We start from the raw sequence: 17,584 nt of genomic DNA, 5'->3' as shown, positions 1-17,584 counted from the left end.
ACCAAGCCCCATGGGCCCTTAAGTCTAACATTGCTACGATTATTATCCATATGAAATATTAATATTCAATACGAGAATGTATTGACTAAATCCTTAGTTTAACGTTGCAACAACTACGATCCGGCTATGAAATTTTAACAGACCGTACACATTAAATGTACGCAGCAGCACTTACCTCTGGAAAGCTTTCGAATTTTGTAAAGTTTTCCATAAAACAGAATAACTGCATCGAAATACTAGATGATATAATTAAGAGGCACATGGTGAAAATAATAAGACTTCCGAGCTTCTTTCCTGGGCCAAAAATCTTGTAAACAAAGTCTTCTAACATAGGTGACGCTTTGATTAGTCGAACAATTCGTAAAACCTGAAAAACAATAATAATAATAATAATAATAAATTGTTAATTTTCAGTTTAATTTGGTACATATCATAAAGTTATCTGACGTTCCCGTCCTTTGAGAGACTTTAATCTTATTTTTTGTTCATTCTTATGGCACCACAATCTCCTCAGTTTCTTCCGATTGTGATGATTTGGATTTTGCATCAGTTTATTATGGGACATCGCATCCGAGAGTGCCACGTGAATATGAAGATTGTTTACCTCTTTTTTCTGTATATCTTGTCTTGCTCGTCGCTTGTGGCAACCTGTTGTGGACTTCCGGAGCTGTTTCTTTGCTCCGCCTTGTCAGTCAGCGAGAAACCAGCCACCAGTTTTTTTTTTTTTTTTTTTTTTTTTTTTTTTTTTTTTTTTTAATTACCTAATCATCTCCAGTGTGTGCATTTCATTTGGTAAACTGCTCCCTTTCTATATCTGTCAACGATGCTAAACTAGTTGGTGAAGTTACACAAGCTACGCGGCGTTGGCAGCGAGAACTTCCGAGTTCATTTTGAGTTTAACGTCCTTTCAGCAGCGAGGCTATATGAGACATGGACCTACTGATTAACGTGAAATCCGAACCACATGAGCTCCTGCCGGGAGCGAGAGCTTCGAGTATAGATGACTAGTGTTATAGTGTTTTACGCATATACTATAGAAAAATAACATTATCTGGTTTACACTTGCAATGAAGTACAATTTACCTTACTTATTGAATTAGCGTTAAATATTTATAACAACCTATAAAATGAAAGGGTGCGACGTGTGTGTTCGTTACATGGCCCTTGTAACGTAGAAAGTATATTTATGCACACGAGATTTAGTGAGAAAAACCTGCAACTCTCACATATTAACCCTATTGAATCATGCATATAAGATAGATTTATACGAGGATTGTTCAGTAATTATTGTTCTTGATATATAGAAGGCAATATCCCAAATAGATGAAATTGCACATGCAGCCATAATGTATCCTTTGAATGTTTGGAGACAAAGTTTCAGGCATGTCGAGTATATAATGTTAATGTTCTGCTTTGTTTTTCAGGTCAAGGTGAGCGGCGATTAAGGAAATGGACAAATCTGAACAAAAAACCGTCATTAAGTACCTCCAGAGGAAGGGATTAACACCCAAGGAGATTCATGAAGACATTATGAATGTACTAGAAGATTCTACATACCAAATCATCAAAAACCGATCACATGACTTCCGGTGTGGCAAGGAGAGCTGTGACCATGCATCAAGTGCAGGACCACCCGTAACAGTGCCCACACCAAAAAACATTAACAGTGTTCACGATTCATAATAGCTGGCAGACAACTTACTGTGTGGAGGTTAGCTGAGGTTACCAGCTTCTCACTCGGTTCAATAGACACAACTTTACACCAGCACTTGTAGGTGCACAAGGTATCAGTCCGATGGGTACCACGAATGCTAACCATTGATCAAAAGCGTGAACGAGTTCGTTGTTCACAGACAAATTTGGCATTGTTTAAAAAGACACCCGAGTAACTTTCGTACTAGATGTGTAATCGTAGATGAAACCTGGGTACATCATTACGATCTAGAGTCCAAGCAACAGTATGCAGTGGCGGCACCATGATTCTCCGTCCCCCAAGAAATTCAAGACAATGCCATCAGGTGGTAAGTTTATGGCCACAGTTTTTGGGATAGTAAGGGAGTTCCGTTCATTGATTACCTCCAGGATCAAAAGACAATTACAGGTGACTATTATTCACAATTGATTCCAAAAGTTAGGGAGGCAATCAAAGAGACACACAGAGGGATGTTACATAGGAAAGTGCTGATGGTGCAGGACAATACTCCTACTCTTACAAGTCACCTTAGCGTAGTCACAGTTAGTGTTGCCGGGTTTGAAATACTTCAGCATCCTCCCTAATCTCTAGGTCTTGCCCCAAGTAACTTTTACTTGTTCCCCAACCTTAAGGAACCTCTGCGAGGGACAAAGTTTGCCAACGATAAGCATGTTATGCAGGTTGTCGAAAAATGTCCTCTAACAGCCATTAAGTCTTTTTTTCAAACTGGCAGGGCTCATAGTGGTCTGGTCTTTTACAAATACTTGAAAAGTGATCAAAAGTACACGAAAAAAGTGACCAAAAAGTGATCAAAATCTCATCATGCCCCTTTTTTCCTTTGTCAATTTCTCCATCACCTCTCTTTGTTTGTTGTTTTGTTTCATCTTTTCTTCTTTACTTCTTCTTTTTCAGCTTCCTCCTTTCTTAGGCAGCTCGCGCCATATGGACTTTGTGGTGGACAAACACCGTGCTCGTGGGTTTTCTCGGGGTTCTCCCGTTTCCTCCCACTTTCTTCATTCAACCATTTCATTCATTTCTCATAATCACCGTCTCCTTTAGTCTAACCGGCATAACTGTGGGACGTAAAACTCAAAGACTTCATATCATTTTTCCTTTCTTAGGTTTAATAAGTATGCTTTGTAGTTACGGTAAGCAGACTTAGCAGATGTAAGAAGCTTCTGAGTGAGTTGAACCAGTTTTGGCCTATTTCTGAATTTCTTCATCCCAGACATTATATTTAACTTAGCATTGAGAGTTCTCAAAGCCATGAAATATTCAAATTCATCACCTACTCTTAAGAAGAACATGCAAGAAGCATAACACAAGACGAACATGATGAACCACACAAACACATACACACACAACGTTGAGCGGAGCGTTAACTATTACGAAAGAAAACTAAAAGACTATTATGATAGAAGAAAGAATAGACACAGAAGGGTTCTCAACCCCACCTTGAGAGCTTAAGCATCCACCAACCATCCACTGTGCTTTAGAAAGAATAAAAGCTGAAGTGAGAATAAAGCTGACTATTTCACATGTGGCAGCAAGTACTGAAATTTTCAGACGAGTAATGAGTAACAAGTTTCTGAATTTTTCCATTTATTTTTATATTATTCTTAGCCAATCCAAAACATAAATCACACGAAAAAAGTCACTTTACCTCTCAAAAAAGTAACTTTTAGTCACAATTTTGTATATATAAAAAAAAAAGTAACTTTTAGTGACCAACTTGAAAAAAAAAAGTAATTTTTAGTTAAAATAAAGTGACTCGCTATGAGTTCTGAACTGGTATTCGTGCTCTAGAATATAGGTGGGGGAAGTGCATTACAGTGAGCGGGGCCTATGTGAAAAAATGACAATATTCTGTGTCAGACAATAATTGTTGAACATCCCTGGTAGCAGCGTAGCAAGCGTCTAGTAATACCAACCTGGAAATAGGTAAATCCAGAAAGATAAAGCTGAGGTAAAATGTGTAACGTTGTTCCGACAGCAAGTAGCAATTCAAATTTATGTATGGAGTGTTTAAAATATCCTCGGAAGCCCAAACACCAGATCTTGAATAACGCTTCCATATCCAGAAAGATAGTAAAAGCAATCTGCAATCAAAGGGAAAGAATAGATCAGAAATCTAAGACAAAACTGAGATAACGCGCTTACAATTTAAATATTAAATACGTGGGTAATTCAGAAAGTAATGCCTCCAAGCCCACTACTTGGCTAATAGTGCTGCAAATATTCTGAACTGTTTATCGTTAATGCACTGAGGTTTAAACTATAGAATGTCACTTGTTTCACTTTCCTATCTCTTCTCGTTCCAGAGTAGTAGAACAATACATGGCATCCGGTTGAAACAGTGGGCTCGAATTGAATTTCTGAGTACGGAAGGTTGTGCACCCAGGAACATTCATCGCCGGCGACGAATCGTGGACACACCAATATGACCCAGAAACGAAGCGCCAGTCAATGGAGTACCGTCACACGTCCTCTCCTCCACCAAAAAAATTCAAAGTTCTCCAATCTGCTGGCAAAGTGTTGTTGACATTCTGCCTCATGCTGCCTATAGTTCGGATCTTGCGCCCTGCGACTTTTAGCTCTTCCTCAAACTTAGGGCCCAACGCTACAGTTGTGACGAGGAGATGGAAGCAGCAGTTCGGCGAAATGATGTCGCCAAGAGCCACTACAAGTCTTCGCCAACGGCATGAAAAACCTTGTTTCGTGTTGGCGCAAGTGTGTTGTCCGTAATAAGAACTCTGTTGAAATATGATGCCACCATTTGTAGCTGACATTGCAAACTTTCCAATGATACCTGTATCGGTGCTATCTGTTAAACACAAATAAAGGTATCACCTTGGAGGCATTACTTTCTAAATCATCTCGTACATTCATAATATGTACACCGATTGAAGGCACGTTGTTCATATTCCATTTACAAGCCATTTAAAACCAAAAAGAATCCATCGGGTGTTCTTCCATACGCCATGAGCTGTAACAATTTGTGAAGTATATTACACACAATATTGCAATCATGATTCAATACTGTATTTCGTTTCCTACAAGATAATGGATGGAAGTAAATGATCATGGATGAGTTGGTGGAATAACAAATGGGAAAATACTGAAAATACAGAAACTTCTGATTTCAGGAATAATTAACTTCAGACAAGAGCATATACACTTATTTTATTAAAACTAAAATACAGTGTAAAGGTTTCGACAACTTAACGTTATCTTCATCAGAGAATAACTCACGGATAGAGTTATATGGATAAAGTTAGTGTTTGATGAAGATAACGCTAAGTTGTCGAAACCGTTACACTGTAGTTCAGTTTTAATAAATAAATTTATATTGTAAAACTTTGTCCCATATAGCTATAGGTAGAGCATTAATAAAAAGAGCGTCCGGAATCGATCTCTCACTACCAATTTTATTATAAAACTTCTCCACTATAAAAGTATTTTCACAAAATACTGTACAAATTAATCTCTCTAATATCAAAGGTTAATTATAGGTGGTCTTTGACCGTAAGGTCGCAGACAGGATCTCCAACAGAGCCCCGAAGCAGGCTAAGCGGAGTGGAATTAGGTGCCCAAAGCTCCGAAGCAAGCAGTGGGTGGGTTAGTTGGCCAACAGAGCCCCAAAGCAGGCTAAGCGGCTGAGGTTGGGATTCCCAGTTAGAGCTCCGAAGCAGGCTAAGCCAGGAGGAAGGATAGGCGTAGTCCCGAAGCAGACTAGAGGCCTAGGGGTTAGGTTACTCCTAAAGTCCCGAAGCAGACAGTAGGAGGGTCACCAGAAAACTGATACTGAATTGCCTTTGTCCATCTAATTTATAGGGTTTCTTGGGTGGCGGTGACGCTGCTGCTTCGATGCCGTCTTCTGCTCCGTGGGAGGGGCTAAAAGCCGTAGTCTGCAAGTGATTGTAGATCCATCTGGTGTGAAGTCTTCTTGCCGAACCACGTGGTGGTGTTTGTAAACAGAACCACGTGGTGGTGTTTGTAAACATTGACATGTAAAATTGTTTGTTTTCAACATCACATGGGATATTACAATATACTCTGGTCAGAAGTGTTAACTATTCCTTTAGTGAGTTCCAGAGTCGTGATGGATAGAGTTACTACTTTTGATTTCACTGAAGATGGGGAAAATCATTTAACCAAGTGGCCAAATTAGAGAAAAATTCCTAGTAAGTATTACTATGCTTACATTTACTATTTCCCACAACATACTTACAGACAAATAAGAAACACACTACATTTGAGTTAATACTAATATATTTAAATACATACCTCAATATAATAATATTTTTCAGAGAAGACTTCACGAGGTCTTCCATCATGTTTAAAATGCATGGTCGCTGTTACTACTCCATTAGCAAGAATAACTGCCATTACGAGCAGTCGAAAGGATGCAGACCGAAGAATTTGGTGGCAGAATTTTGGAGCAAGACCTCCGTGTTTATTCTCATCCACAGTCACAAGTTTCCATCCAGAATCGTCACCTGTCAGTGTCTGAAACACGCACACAAAAGAGTTGATTAGATTAAATTAAATTTATTAATCATTCTGTAGACCATATTACATGTATGTTTATACAAAATGGTATAAAACTCATCAGTATATAAAATAGATACAATACTTAGAACAAATACAATGCTCTTCTTTTAACAATTTGTGAATACATATATAGGTTAAAACCAGTTCTACAATCTATATATCAATAATATATACATCTGGACTTAATTACTATTTTAAATACTGTATATATGTGTATATTTGTATTTACCATCTGATATATACAACAGGGATTTAATTACTTTTCCAAGTTTCACAATGAGCTGTTATGGTATTCATCTACTGTATAACATGTGTTATTTAATAGCATTTTACGCACTGAGTTGACAAAGAAGCTCTTTTCATGAGTATTTTTTATGTACCCAGGTACCTTATAGATATTAATGAGTATTTCTCATTAGTTATTTTTTAGGTACCCAGTTTTACACCCATATAGATATGTGATTTTCCGTATGTAGGTGTTCTATGATACACAATAGGTAAGTTATCTTTACCACGCGTAAGATAGTTGTGAGTATCACCATCTCTTTTAATATTACTCAAATGACCTCAAGTAATTTTGAGAAGTTCAAATATGTACAAAGAAGGAACTGTCCTATTCAATGATTCACATAGTTTCCTGCAACTGGTGATTTCGGTGATTTCGTAATGATTCTTAAGACACATTTTTTGTTGTTTGAGTACGTTCTGAAGTTTTGGCGACGTCCCGTTCAACCACAAAATGTATTTTGCCATTTAGGAAAGATGATTCAATTGTACTAAATTCTTTTTAAAAAAAATCATGGTAGCTTTCAGCAACACAATACATGATTGCTACAAATGTATATACATAGTATTTACTTGACACGCTTTCGGATACACTCTGCTAGGCCAATTTATATTGGAATCATTTACAATCATATCTAGTAGCTATTAGTAAATCTTAATAGAAAGGATTCATTTTTAAAAAAAGGCGGTGGGAAGAGAATTCTGTTCTGTCCCAAGCCAATCCAATCAAAATCACTGTATCCCGTATTTCTAAAATCCATATACAAAATCTATCACTATCATCATCCTAAGACGTTCCATTTATTAATTCTTGAACTCTCGTTCGAACGACTCGTTTATTGATGACTCTCCTGAATTTCCTGTCCTTGTACTTCTCTTGTTCCTTTATATCTTACCGGTTTCCTCTTTCTCGTGCCGAATCCATTTTATCCTCCCATCTACTTCCTAGTCTCTTCTCGTCTAGTTTCTTCACTAATCACGCCTTTTGTGGAGGACACGGACCTTAGGTTCGTCCTTCAAGTGGCGCATGAGGGATCCCACCAGATATAACAGGGTGATCCGAATGATAAATAAGGGCCCGTGGACCAACAGGGAGCCCGGTATTGGGGGCTTAATGCTGGGCTACCCTCTCTCCGGACAAAATGTGAAGGGCTGATACGACGCGTGAAGCTACGATGGGAATAGCAAACCGGTAAGTTGGAACTTGTACATGTACCGTTGAGAACTAATGACGTGTCTAAATGTCACATAACCTGCTAAACTTTTTAATCCATATTTATTCTAACTCAACAACACAAAACATTATCGATACTTTTCTTCTTGCTAAAGGGAGTAACTGATCCAATTTTAAGCAAAATTTTATTTCGTGTATGACAGTTCGTACTCAGTTATTTTTATCGGCTCTATAAAGTCTTTGGATGTATTGTTTTTTCAGTAGTGTTCTGTTTTTCTATAATGCTACCACCTGATGACGAAAAGTTGAACTAAAGAAGAAAAGGAAGAACAGAGAAAGCTCTGGCCTCTCCCCAGTTTTCATCCTTATGTAAGGGTGAAGTAGTTGTAAGTGAAGTAATCAAGATGACAAATTACTTTTTTAAAGGCAACTTGGCACACAAGTACAAATCTCATTCCCAAAAGTCACTTGTTTAAACACCGTAATTAAACGCAAATTAAAAATAATCTCCGAGCTAATATTTCTCTCTAATAATAATATTGAGTTTGTGATATTATAACTTTAAACCATAGTGTCATTACCTATCTCACATCATCATACTCATCATTATCGGTAAAACAGTGAGGTGAGACAAGACTTTCGTCGGACTCTGATTTCAGCGCCATTGACTGTCACCAAAGCTAGTCACGTAGTGTTCGATGTCTTATTGAAGAATAAATTTTGCCGGTATGTAACAAAACTATGGGTGAATTAGTCTCCACGAACAAACTACTTAAGAGCTCAGTTAAAGCGGAAGTGTGAAACTAAATATATGTTATTGCGTCGATAGTAGTTAAGGAAGGAGGATATGCGTCGAACTCTATCCTGAAGAAGACAACACTTTTGGTCATAAGATAGGAACTTTCTAAGCTGTTTTTACGACATGAAAAATAATGGACACTCTAAAAGCGGAAGTGGAAAACAATTACAAATAACGCCGTTTTGCGAAATAACCGGATCAGCATAAATTGGGGTTGTCTATGTATTTTCAAAATTAAGAGTTACAATTATAATTGTCGATATTATTGTATACAAACTCAGGTAGAGAAGGAAGCAGTGTTTTTTTTCAATTAATTATGTTTAGTAATAGCTTCCTGAGTAGTTTTGCATGGTAATATTAAATATATTATGAGTAGGTAAGAACGAGCAATTACTTTGCTTATTCTAGTCTAACTAGTCACTAGAAAGTTTGACAATTGTTAAGTTCAGGATCCTGGCATTAGCATCTTGAGTTGGCTCCTAAAGACTTCATCACGTGATGAGAACCCGCTTGAGTTAGTAGAATTCTTCTTGCTTTCTTGCTGTTTAAGTGCAAGGCTAATTGTTAAGAAGCAGGATGATGGGCAGAACACAGCTGGTGTTCCCTGAGTGCTGACAAGTAGCTCGATTTGTCTGGCAGGAGAAAACTCAATGCACTAATAAAGACAAGAGTAGATTAATAAACAGTTTCCGCTCGACTGAACTAAACTGATCATTATACATCTCTGCAAAGCTAAAAAAAAAGTAAAAAAGTTACATAAAAGAATAAACTTACATACCTGTGACGTGGAACGACTTGTTATATGACCACGAACGCCCCACATTTGATAGAATTGAACTCGAATTTCATTGAACGTTTCCGTAATGACAGCAATGAAAACGTTTTTCACCAGCCAGGCAAGGAAAAAGATCATCGTACTAAAGTAGAAGGCAGCTCTCCAACCAGGCAAACTGTCAATAGCTCGATACATAATAAACACCCAACCCTCTTGTGATGCGGCTTGGTACACTGTAAACACACTCGTAGCTGAAAATAGAGAATAATGAAATCTAGCATTAAAAAGTACTTAACAATAGGAAATTCAATAAATATTATTATTTAATGTATTAACTAATTTTAATCGATGGATACGGAACTTACAGGTTCAATGCGGCAGAAATTTGTTCTTATTATTATTATTATTATTATTATTATTATTATTAGTAGTAGTAGTAGTAGTAGTAGTAGTAGTAGTAGTAGTAGTAGTAGTAGTAGTAGTTAGTTAGTTAGTTAGTTAGTTAGTTAGTTAGTTAGTTAGTTAGTTAGTTAGTTAGTTAGTTAGTAAGTAAGTAAGTAAGTAAGTAAGTAAGTAAGTAAGTAAGTAAGTAAGTAAGTAAGTAAGTAAGTAAGTAAGTAAGTAAGTAAGTAAGTAAGTAAGTAAGTAAGTAAGTAAGTAAGTAAGTAAGTAAGTAAGTAAGTAAGTAAGTAAGTAAGTAAGTAAGTAAGTAAGTAAGTAAGTAAGTAAGTAAGTAAGTAAGTAAGTAAGTAAGTAAGTAAGTAAGTAAGTAAGTAAGTAAGTAAGTAAGTAAGTAAGTAAGTAAGTAAGTAAGTAAGTAAGTAAGTAAGTAAGTAAGTAAGTAAGTAAGTAAGTAAGTAAGTAAGTAAGTAAGTAAGTAAGTAAGTAAGTAAGTAAGTAAGTAAGTAAGTAAGTAAGTAAGTAAAGTATTGTGTCTGTTGGCAGGTCCTGGGACTAACAGGAGATCCTCTTCTTAGATTAGGGTCTGGAAATGTTTCTTTCACGTTTCATGATCTTCAGCTTCCTCTTTTAACATGTAATATTTTTTTTTCATTTTTCAACTAATTGATAAGTTGTGTTCTTTCTACTCCTCTTTTTCCTTCCATCTTACCCTCTATGACACTATGAAGAATGCAATTTCTTCGCAAGATGTGGACAATGCAGTTGGCCTTCCTACGAAGGATCCTCGTTAAAAGCATCCTCTTCTCTCCTATCCGTTTTTAAACATCTTCATTTGTTACTCTCTCCGTCCATTTAATTTCCTCCATCTTCCTCCAATACAACATTTCGAAACTTTCTCAATATTTCTCCTCTAACTTCCGTAGAGTCTCCGAAGCATACAATCCCCACGCTCCATATATATACCACTTGATTAACTTTTTTCCTTAATTGAATGTAAGCCTGCTAGTTAGGAGCGATCTTTTATTGTTGCATATTGTTTTTGAGTACGGCAATTCATGACCTGATCTCTTTGGTGCAGTAAGCGTCCCTTGTCAAAATACTTCCCAGATATTTGAAATGATCGACCTCTTCAATCTCTCTTTGTTCTACTTTGATCCATAAGGGCGTGTTTCCACGTGATATTCACACGACTTTCATATTGAGTGCCTAACTTAATCAAACTAAGTTTGTGATTTATGATCTCCCTAACAGACTGCTTTACGTTATCCTCTCGTCTTTTCGGCTCTTCCAAAGGCCTTTCCCATAGAATTTCCAACGAATACTTTGAGCAGCTTAAGAGTAATATGCCAGAAACATATTCCACATACATTTGGGATTTCAATAATTATTCATGTTATATTCATTGACGTCTATACTGGTATTCATTGGTGTCTAATTATGTAGTTTCTTACTTCCGGTCGTAAGACACTTGATAAGAGTGCATATCAACTACGACACTACGAAATTATTCCAACGACCAACTGGAAAAAACATGCAAAATGAAGATAAATAAGAAGAAAACCAAACTGACAAAGTGCACAAGAGCAGGACAGGAAGGGGCAAACGTATAGCTAGATAAAGCGAGAATCGAACATTTAAGACGTTTCACTAATATCCTCGAATGGAAGAAGTAAAAAAAGACGTAAGTTCCAGAATAGCACAGGCTAAACAAGCATTCAATAGGAAAAGAAGACTGCTAACACAAAGACATGTGTCGTTGGACGTTCGTAAACATTTATTAAGGCCCTGGTATGGAGCGTGGCGCTTTACGCATCAGAGACATGGACATTGAGAAAAACTGAAATATCCAAGATGGAAGCATTTGAAATATGGTGTTGGCGCAGAATGCTGCGCATATCTTGGACCGAAAGGAAAAGGAATGAAGACATACTAAAGGAAGCTAATGAAGACGACAGATCATGAAGATAATAGGAAAAAGAATAAACAGAATGTTTGGCCATCTTATTCGGCATTCCTATTGGATCGCCGTGCTGATACAAGGAAAGGCAGAAAGAAAACCAGGAAGAGGAAGACAAAGGATAGAATATCTAGATGCAGTTACGAAGAAGATAACTTATCAAAGTATAAAACGGCTCTCCCACGCGAGAGAAAAGTTTTAATATTTTCATGTTGCCTACCAAGCTATGGTTGAGGAGCACAAGAAATCATGACTTAACTTAGGTTACGTAAATCAAGTATTCAATGTGTCTACCTTTTTTTTTTTTTTTTTTTTTTTTTTTTTTTTTTTTTTTTTTAAAGCACAGATTACATCTTTTGAGCACAGAAGAACACATTTTGACATAATATATATTACTAAAATAATCCGCTACGGACTCAGTCTGTTCGAACTTTTTATTGAAGTTACAGATTGCTTGTCGAGTAGGGGTACACTGTGCGGAAAAACGCTGCAAAAATAACTCAATCACACACTGATATTGTGGTCATGTAACCACTACTTTTGAAGTACGAACACATGTCCATCCTGCCTTCCGATGCTCGTATCCACTGAGAATCGAAAAAGAAACCGGAACATCGTGTTTCTGACTTTTGAAAACCTGAGGCAATAAAATTGTCAGACTAAGCAGTTTTTATGATAATAATAATAGTAAACTTACCAAATTCATCGAAACCATTAAATCCCATGTTATATCTTGGTAGTTCGAGTTTCATACATTTCATTCCTACAGGGCACTGGTATCCTGAATATGGATCAACTGAACAAAAAGTATCCGGAATAGCAAGATTATTTATTGTTATACGCCTGTAACAGAAAAGGATTTTTTTTAAAAAAAATATGGAACTAAATTTTAGCAGAAACAAGATAATCAAAATTAACTAATCGAATGCTGCGCGACATTCAAATTATCTTCAGATAAAAGAATTTTAGGAAAGTGAATAAGTTACCAGCATAAATTAATACGAAAAAGTCGAAGAAACGTTGAAATAATATCCTTATGGCTTAATTTTATTAGATATATATATACTTCATTATCTGCATTATTTTATGGTATTTACTTTTTGCAATAAATATGATAAATTATAGAATATACACACTTTTAAAATCTTCTGTTTTCTGTAGTGTTTCAGTGCATCTCTAGAAATATTTAGCAGTATGCACATTTCAAAACTGAGTATTAAAAATGTGGGTTATAAAAGCAATTTATAAAACATCTGTTAACCTACGCTTTACGTGGAGAGGAAAATAATGACCCTAACAAGCTCACGAATTGTTGACCAATTTCTTCGAGAGATTTAGTGGCTTTGGGGAAGAGAAGCGTCTAAATACTATCATATAAAGTTTATAATACTCTATTTCGTAAATTTCTCGAGGAATTTCAGTTAGCTTCTAATCTACTATTTTACCAAAGGAGAACTCAGTTATTTTCCAATCTATTTCACCAATCAAGGGACTTACGTTACCTCCCTATCTAGTCTATCTACTATTTCACCAAATCGATGAACTTTTGTTACCTTCCAATCTATTATTTCACCAATCGAGAAATTTCTGTTACCTTACATCTACTATTTCACTACTGCTTTTCCCATGGAAATTATTTCTTTTGTCAGCCCTCTTAATGTAAGTATTGCTTCCTGCGTTTCGGTATTATTTTTGAAACCAAACTGCCAATACTTTCATACTGGCTTTAAGCTTTTTGCAGATTATTTTTGTCAGGACTTCTTCTCGGAGCATATGGGAACAAGCTTATCATTTTCTGACCCTCACACTTTTCACCACTTGCTGTTTCTGGTATTGTGCTTATCTGCATTTTTTTTTTTAAGTCTGGAAGCATCTTTCCTTCTTCATAAATGTGTTAATGAATTTATACACTCTATCCTGAACTTCTGAAGCTGCACTTCGTAAGTTTTCTAGTGGTATATTGTCTACATCTGGGACTTTTTCCATATTTCAGCTCTTGTAATGGTCTTTCAAACTCGGATCTCAGTACGAAGTCTCCTCCTATCTCTTCTACTTCCTCTATATTTTCAGTTGTATGGGCTACAATATTCTTTGAACTATAGCTAATAAATCTGAAACTTTACATAACAATGTCGCTGAAGTAACTCAAAGGTTCATGCGGGAACAGAAACCCAAACAATTTAATGCAGATTATTCTTACCTTTGATTTCAGTTTATCTTTCTCTCGTTCTCTCCTACGATGTCTCTCCCATAAGCTTTCCAACTATCAATTTACACCTCTACGTGCATTTCACACTTTCGTGACGTATCCTGTGCGTATTACACATTTCGATTTAATTATTCACACCATATTTGATGATAAGTACACTATTAAAACTTCTGCGTTATGCAACTTTTCCCATTCGTTTGATTGTTTCTCTCTTCAGCCCAGAGATTAGACTCTTGATGGGAGCTCCCACGTCAGTGTAGGCTCAGGTGGAATATAGACTCCTCTTTCTCAAAGGGAAGTTAACCTCAAAACAAAAAGCCAAACCGTTTGAGTCTCATTTTAAATTATTTAACTTCTTCAAGACTATATTTTCGGAAAATTTCAGACTGTACCAATGAAAGTCGGAAACAACCGCTTATTTTACACCAAAATCTTCTATATGTGCAAATTCTGTAACACACAGAGTGAAAATGTGAAAGACTGGACTGGGACTCGAATCCAGGACCTCCGGCATACCATGCCGATGCGTTAACCACTGAGCCACCCTTGACAATAAGAGAGTAGGTGGCTTTTCTGGGAAGCGGAATAGGTAATGGTTAACGGATCGGCACAGTATGCCGCAGCCCCGGTCTACTCAGTTCTTTGTTCACTCTTTTTGCGTTATATAGAATTCGCACCTAAGGAGAATTCTGGTGTGTATAAAAACGGTTGTTTCTTCCTTTCATTAGTATATACGAAATCACAACCGTCATAAGGGGCTTGGCATATGGACACAGGATTGTCCAATCACAGCAAGCTTTGTGGTACAACCCACGTGATCCGAGATGAGCGCACCGACCTCGAAAGTGAGAGTGGGTGGCTGTTCCGGGAAACGAACTGGGTGGTGTAGTGGTCATCGCATCGTAACGGTATACCGGAGATACCGGGTTCGAGTCCTAGTCCAGTTGGCTATTTTTCAATCTTTATGTATTGTTTTCAAAGACAGTTTATTCTTATAAGTTAACTCTAGATCTCAAGTTTCGAATCCATATAGTAAAACGGACAAATTTTGCTTTCGTATATATTAACTCCAGACTTACTGACTAAATATTATATTTATTTTTCTTTAGAGTTCCAAAATTATTATTTATTTCCTAATTTTCTAGTTTCGATTGCAACAGACAACTTTAGATATGAGAATTGTTAAACAGTCCTAAGCCTAATTAAGAAATATTATAAAGAGACACGTCAGTACATACGTACTGAAACTTCACAGGTTGTCACACCAAATTTGGTGTTAATATCTACTTTTCCTGTGTTTTTGCAGATAAAAAAGACAACAGAGTGACCGACTTTTGATTAAATGGAGAAACTGGACGCAAGAGCTGTTACTAGATATTTCCATAAGGGTTTAAAGACGCAAGATATCAACGCCAAAATATTGACTACATTAGGCAAGAGTGCTATTTCCTATGCCTAGTGAAGACATGGGCAGTTCAATTTAGGAGGGAGAAAGCAGGTACTGAAGACCACCTTCGACCAAAAAGGCCTGTTGAACAGGGTGTCTACTGAAATTTTAAAATGAAATTTCGTGAATTTTTCGTGACCTTTTCTTAACCAAACCATAAAATTTCATAACATTCTCAAGTGCAAATTTGAGTACGAATTAGGTCTAATTTTCATATATGCGATAGAAGCGTACTTTGGTTGCGATTTGGTAGCGTCTAAAGCCGACCATAGACATTTTTGGTGGTGAAGTTTGACGTTTTACAGAACAAAATTTTCCGGTCTGCACTTATATTTGTACAGATAAAAAATTCGTGACCCAAAAGCTAAATTTCGTGACTTTTCCATGACTTTTATGAACGTTTTCTGATTTCGTGATTTTTTCATGTCTTTCGTGACCGATAGACACCCTGTCGAAGCATTAATCGAGGAAACATGAACCAAGTTCATAAATTGTCATAAATGATCACCGATCAACCAACCTCTAGACAGATTACTGAGACAGTGGACTTGTCAACTACAAGCGCTCACAGAATTATCACCAGCAGCTGGGAATGAAAATGAAATGACATCTTTAACGTCCCACGATTATACTCTTTAAGCTAAGGGAGACGGATGATTAAAGCAAGTGGTGGAATGAAAACGTGGGAGGAAACGTGACTAGCCCGAGAAAACTCAGGGACACGATGTTATTCACCACAAGCTTACTTGGCCGAGAGTGGAACCAAAGACTCCACGTACCAGAGGTAAACGCTCTACTACTGAGCCACCGTGCCCGCATCTGAGAATGAGAAAAATATCAGCGAGTTGAATGTCCAAACTTTTAAATCCCGACCAAAAGATGACAGGGCACAACATTTCAAGAAATAATATTCAGCGAAAAAGTCCACATTCCTTCTGACTTGATTAATAATAGCAGATAACAGCTGTTATTAAATATCCACCCACCGACACATCGAACCATCTCAGTCAAACCGGTCAACCAACATCATCATCATCATCAAACGACCATTACCAATATCAGTCAAAACAAAGCTCCATGCATGGGAACACTCGTTAAGCTCACATCTAAAGAAGGCCAGGTCAGTGTCCTCAGCAGGAAAGGTGATGGTTACTTTTCTGAAATTGGGGGGAGGGAGTGAATTTGGAGGAGGAGATGAAATATTATCTTCCAAAGAGGCAAAAAGTAACTAGGGATTATTACCCAGGCCTCTTACGAATTGTGCGATCATATCTGGCAGAGGCGTCATGGGAAACTGACAAAAGGCGTCCTATGCCATGACAACTACGTTCCCAGCCAAAGTTAGTCGTCGCCATAGCAGTAATTCATAATTGCCGCTTCAAATTGGTCCTACACCCACTTTAATCGCCCGACTTGGCATCATCTGACTTTTATCTGTTGTCAAATGTTAAAAAGAAGTTGAGAAGTGTCAGTTTTACACTGTCAAAAATGTCATGCGTGCCGTAGATATTCTAGATGGCTTCGAGAAAACCTTTACCAGCGGCATAAACGCATTTGAACATCGATTGACACAATACTTTGAACTCTCAAGGGATTTTATTGAAAAGTAGCACTCAACTTAAACTCTAAGCTGATTCTCTCATAGTTAGGTTTAGAACTTTTGTAAGAACATTCGTATAATACTTACTCTGGATGAGCTGGGTCCGTGTCATTCAGGACACAATGATTTTTTAGTTCCCCAAAGAACTGTACTCCAAGTAAACCATACAAGGACATAAAAAACAGGAAGAATAGTGTTACATTGTAGATCTGTTGGCTGGACCGTCTGGAAAAGAAAGCAATCAAAGTTACTCATAAATTCAAGAATTTTTTACTAGTCCCGAGAATGTTAGTACCTGTGAGAGAAATTTCATTGTAGCAATATCAGAAATAAAGTTTTGGTTACATTTGTATAAGAGTAGAGCTTAAAATTATATATTGGTTTATGTTTCAAATGTTTAATTATTATTTATTGAATAGTTAGATAAAATCCAACGTAACTTCAGAATACAAGTAACCTTTTTTTTTTAAGCCCACATATGTTCAACAATAATCTGACTTCTTTCAATACGTAACTACCACCTTTATTTAGAACGAACAGTGTTATATCTTCGCATATAATTGTATATATATCAACCACGGTCTATCACTTTACACACACATATAATTACTCCCAAAACAATAGCTTGATTGACCTCGCTAGAACATATTTATGTCAACTATAAAACAACTGCCCATCGAAGTGGTTGC

The 17,584-nt window shown here is 36.9% G+C and overlaps 1 protein-coding gene across 5 annotated transcripts in view; it reads right to left on the bottom strand.

The window, feature by feature from the left end:
* The window catches only part of na (sodium leak channel non-selective protein na), a 151,033-nt gene that overhangs the window by 91,986 nt on the left and 41,463 nt on the right, over positions 1–17,584 (bottom strand). For all 5 annotated transcript variants that reach the window (XM_081756863.1, XM_081756858.1, XM_081756860.1 and 2 more), the window contains 6 exons: positions 16,983–17,120; positions 12,337–12,482; positions 9,284–9,531; positions 5,981–6,202; positions 3,625–3,792; positions 176–367 (listed from right to left, as the gene is read on the bottom strand). In XM_081756863.1, the coding sequence (XP_081612989.1) occupies positions 176–367; positions 3,625–3,792; positions 5,981–6,202; positions 9,284–9,531; positions 12,337–12,482; positions 16,983–17,120 (1,114 nt within the window). The remainder of the gene's footprint in view (positions 1–175; positions 368–3,624; positions 3,793–5,980; positions 6,203–9,283; positions 9,532–12,336; positions 12,483–16,982; positions 17,121–17,584) is intronic.

Source organism: Thermobia domestica, chromosome 4 (assembly GCF_964235325.1).
Source record: "Thermobia domestica chromosome 4, izTheDome1.hap1.1, whole genome shotgun sequence".
Classification (NCBI taxonomy): Eukaryota; Metazoa; Arthropoda; class Insecta; order Zygentoma; family Lepismatidae; genus Thermobia; species Thermobia domestica.
The sequence above is the reverse complement of the archived record's forward strand: the minus strand, read 5'-3'. Positions and strand labels throughout refer to the sequence as shown.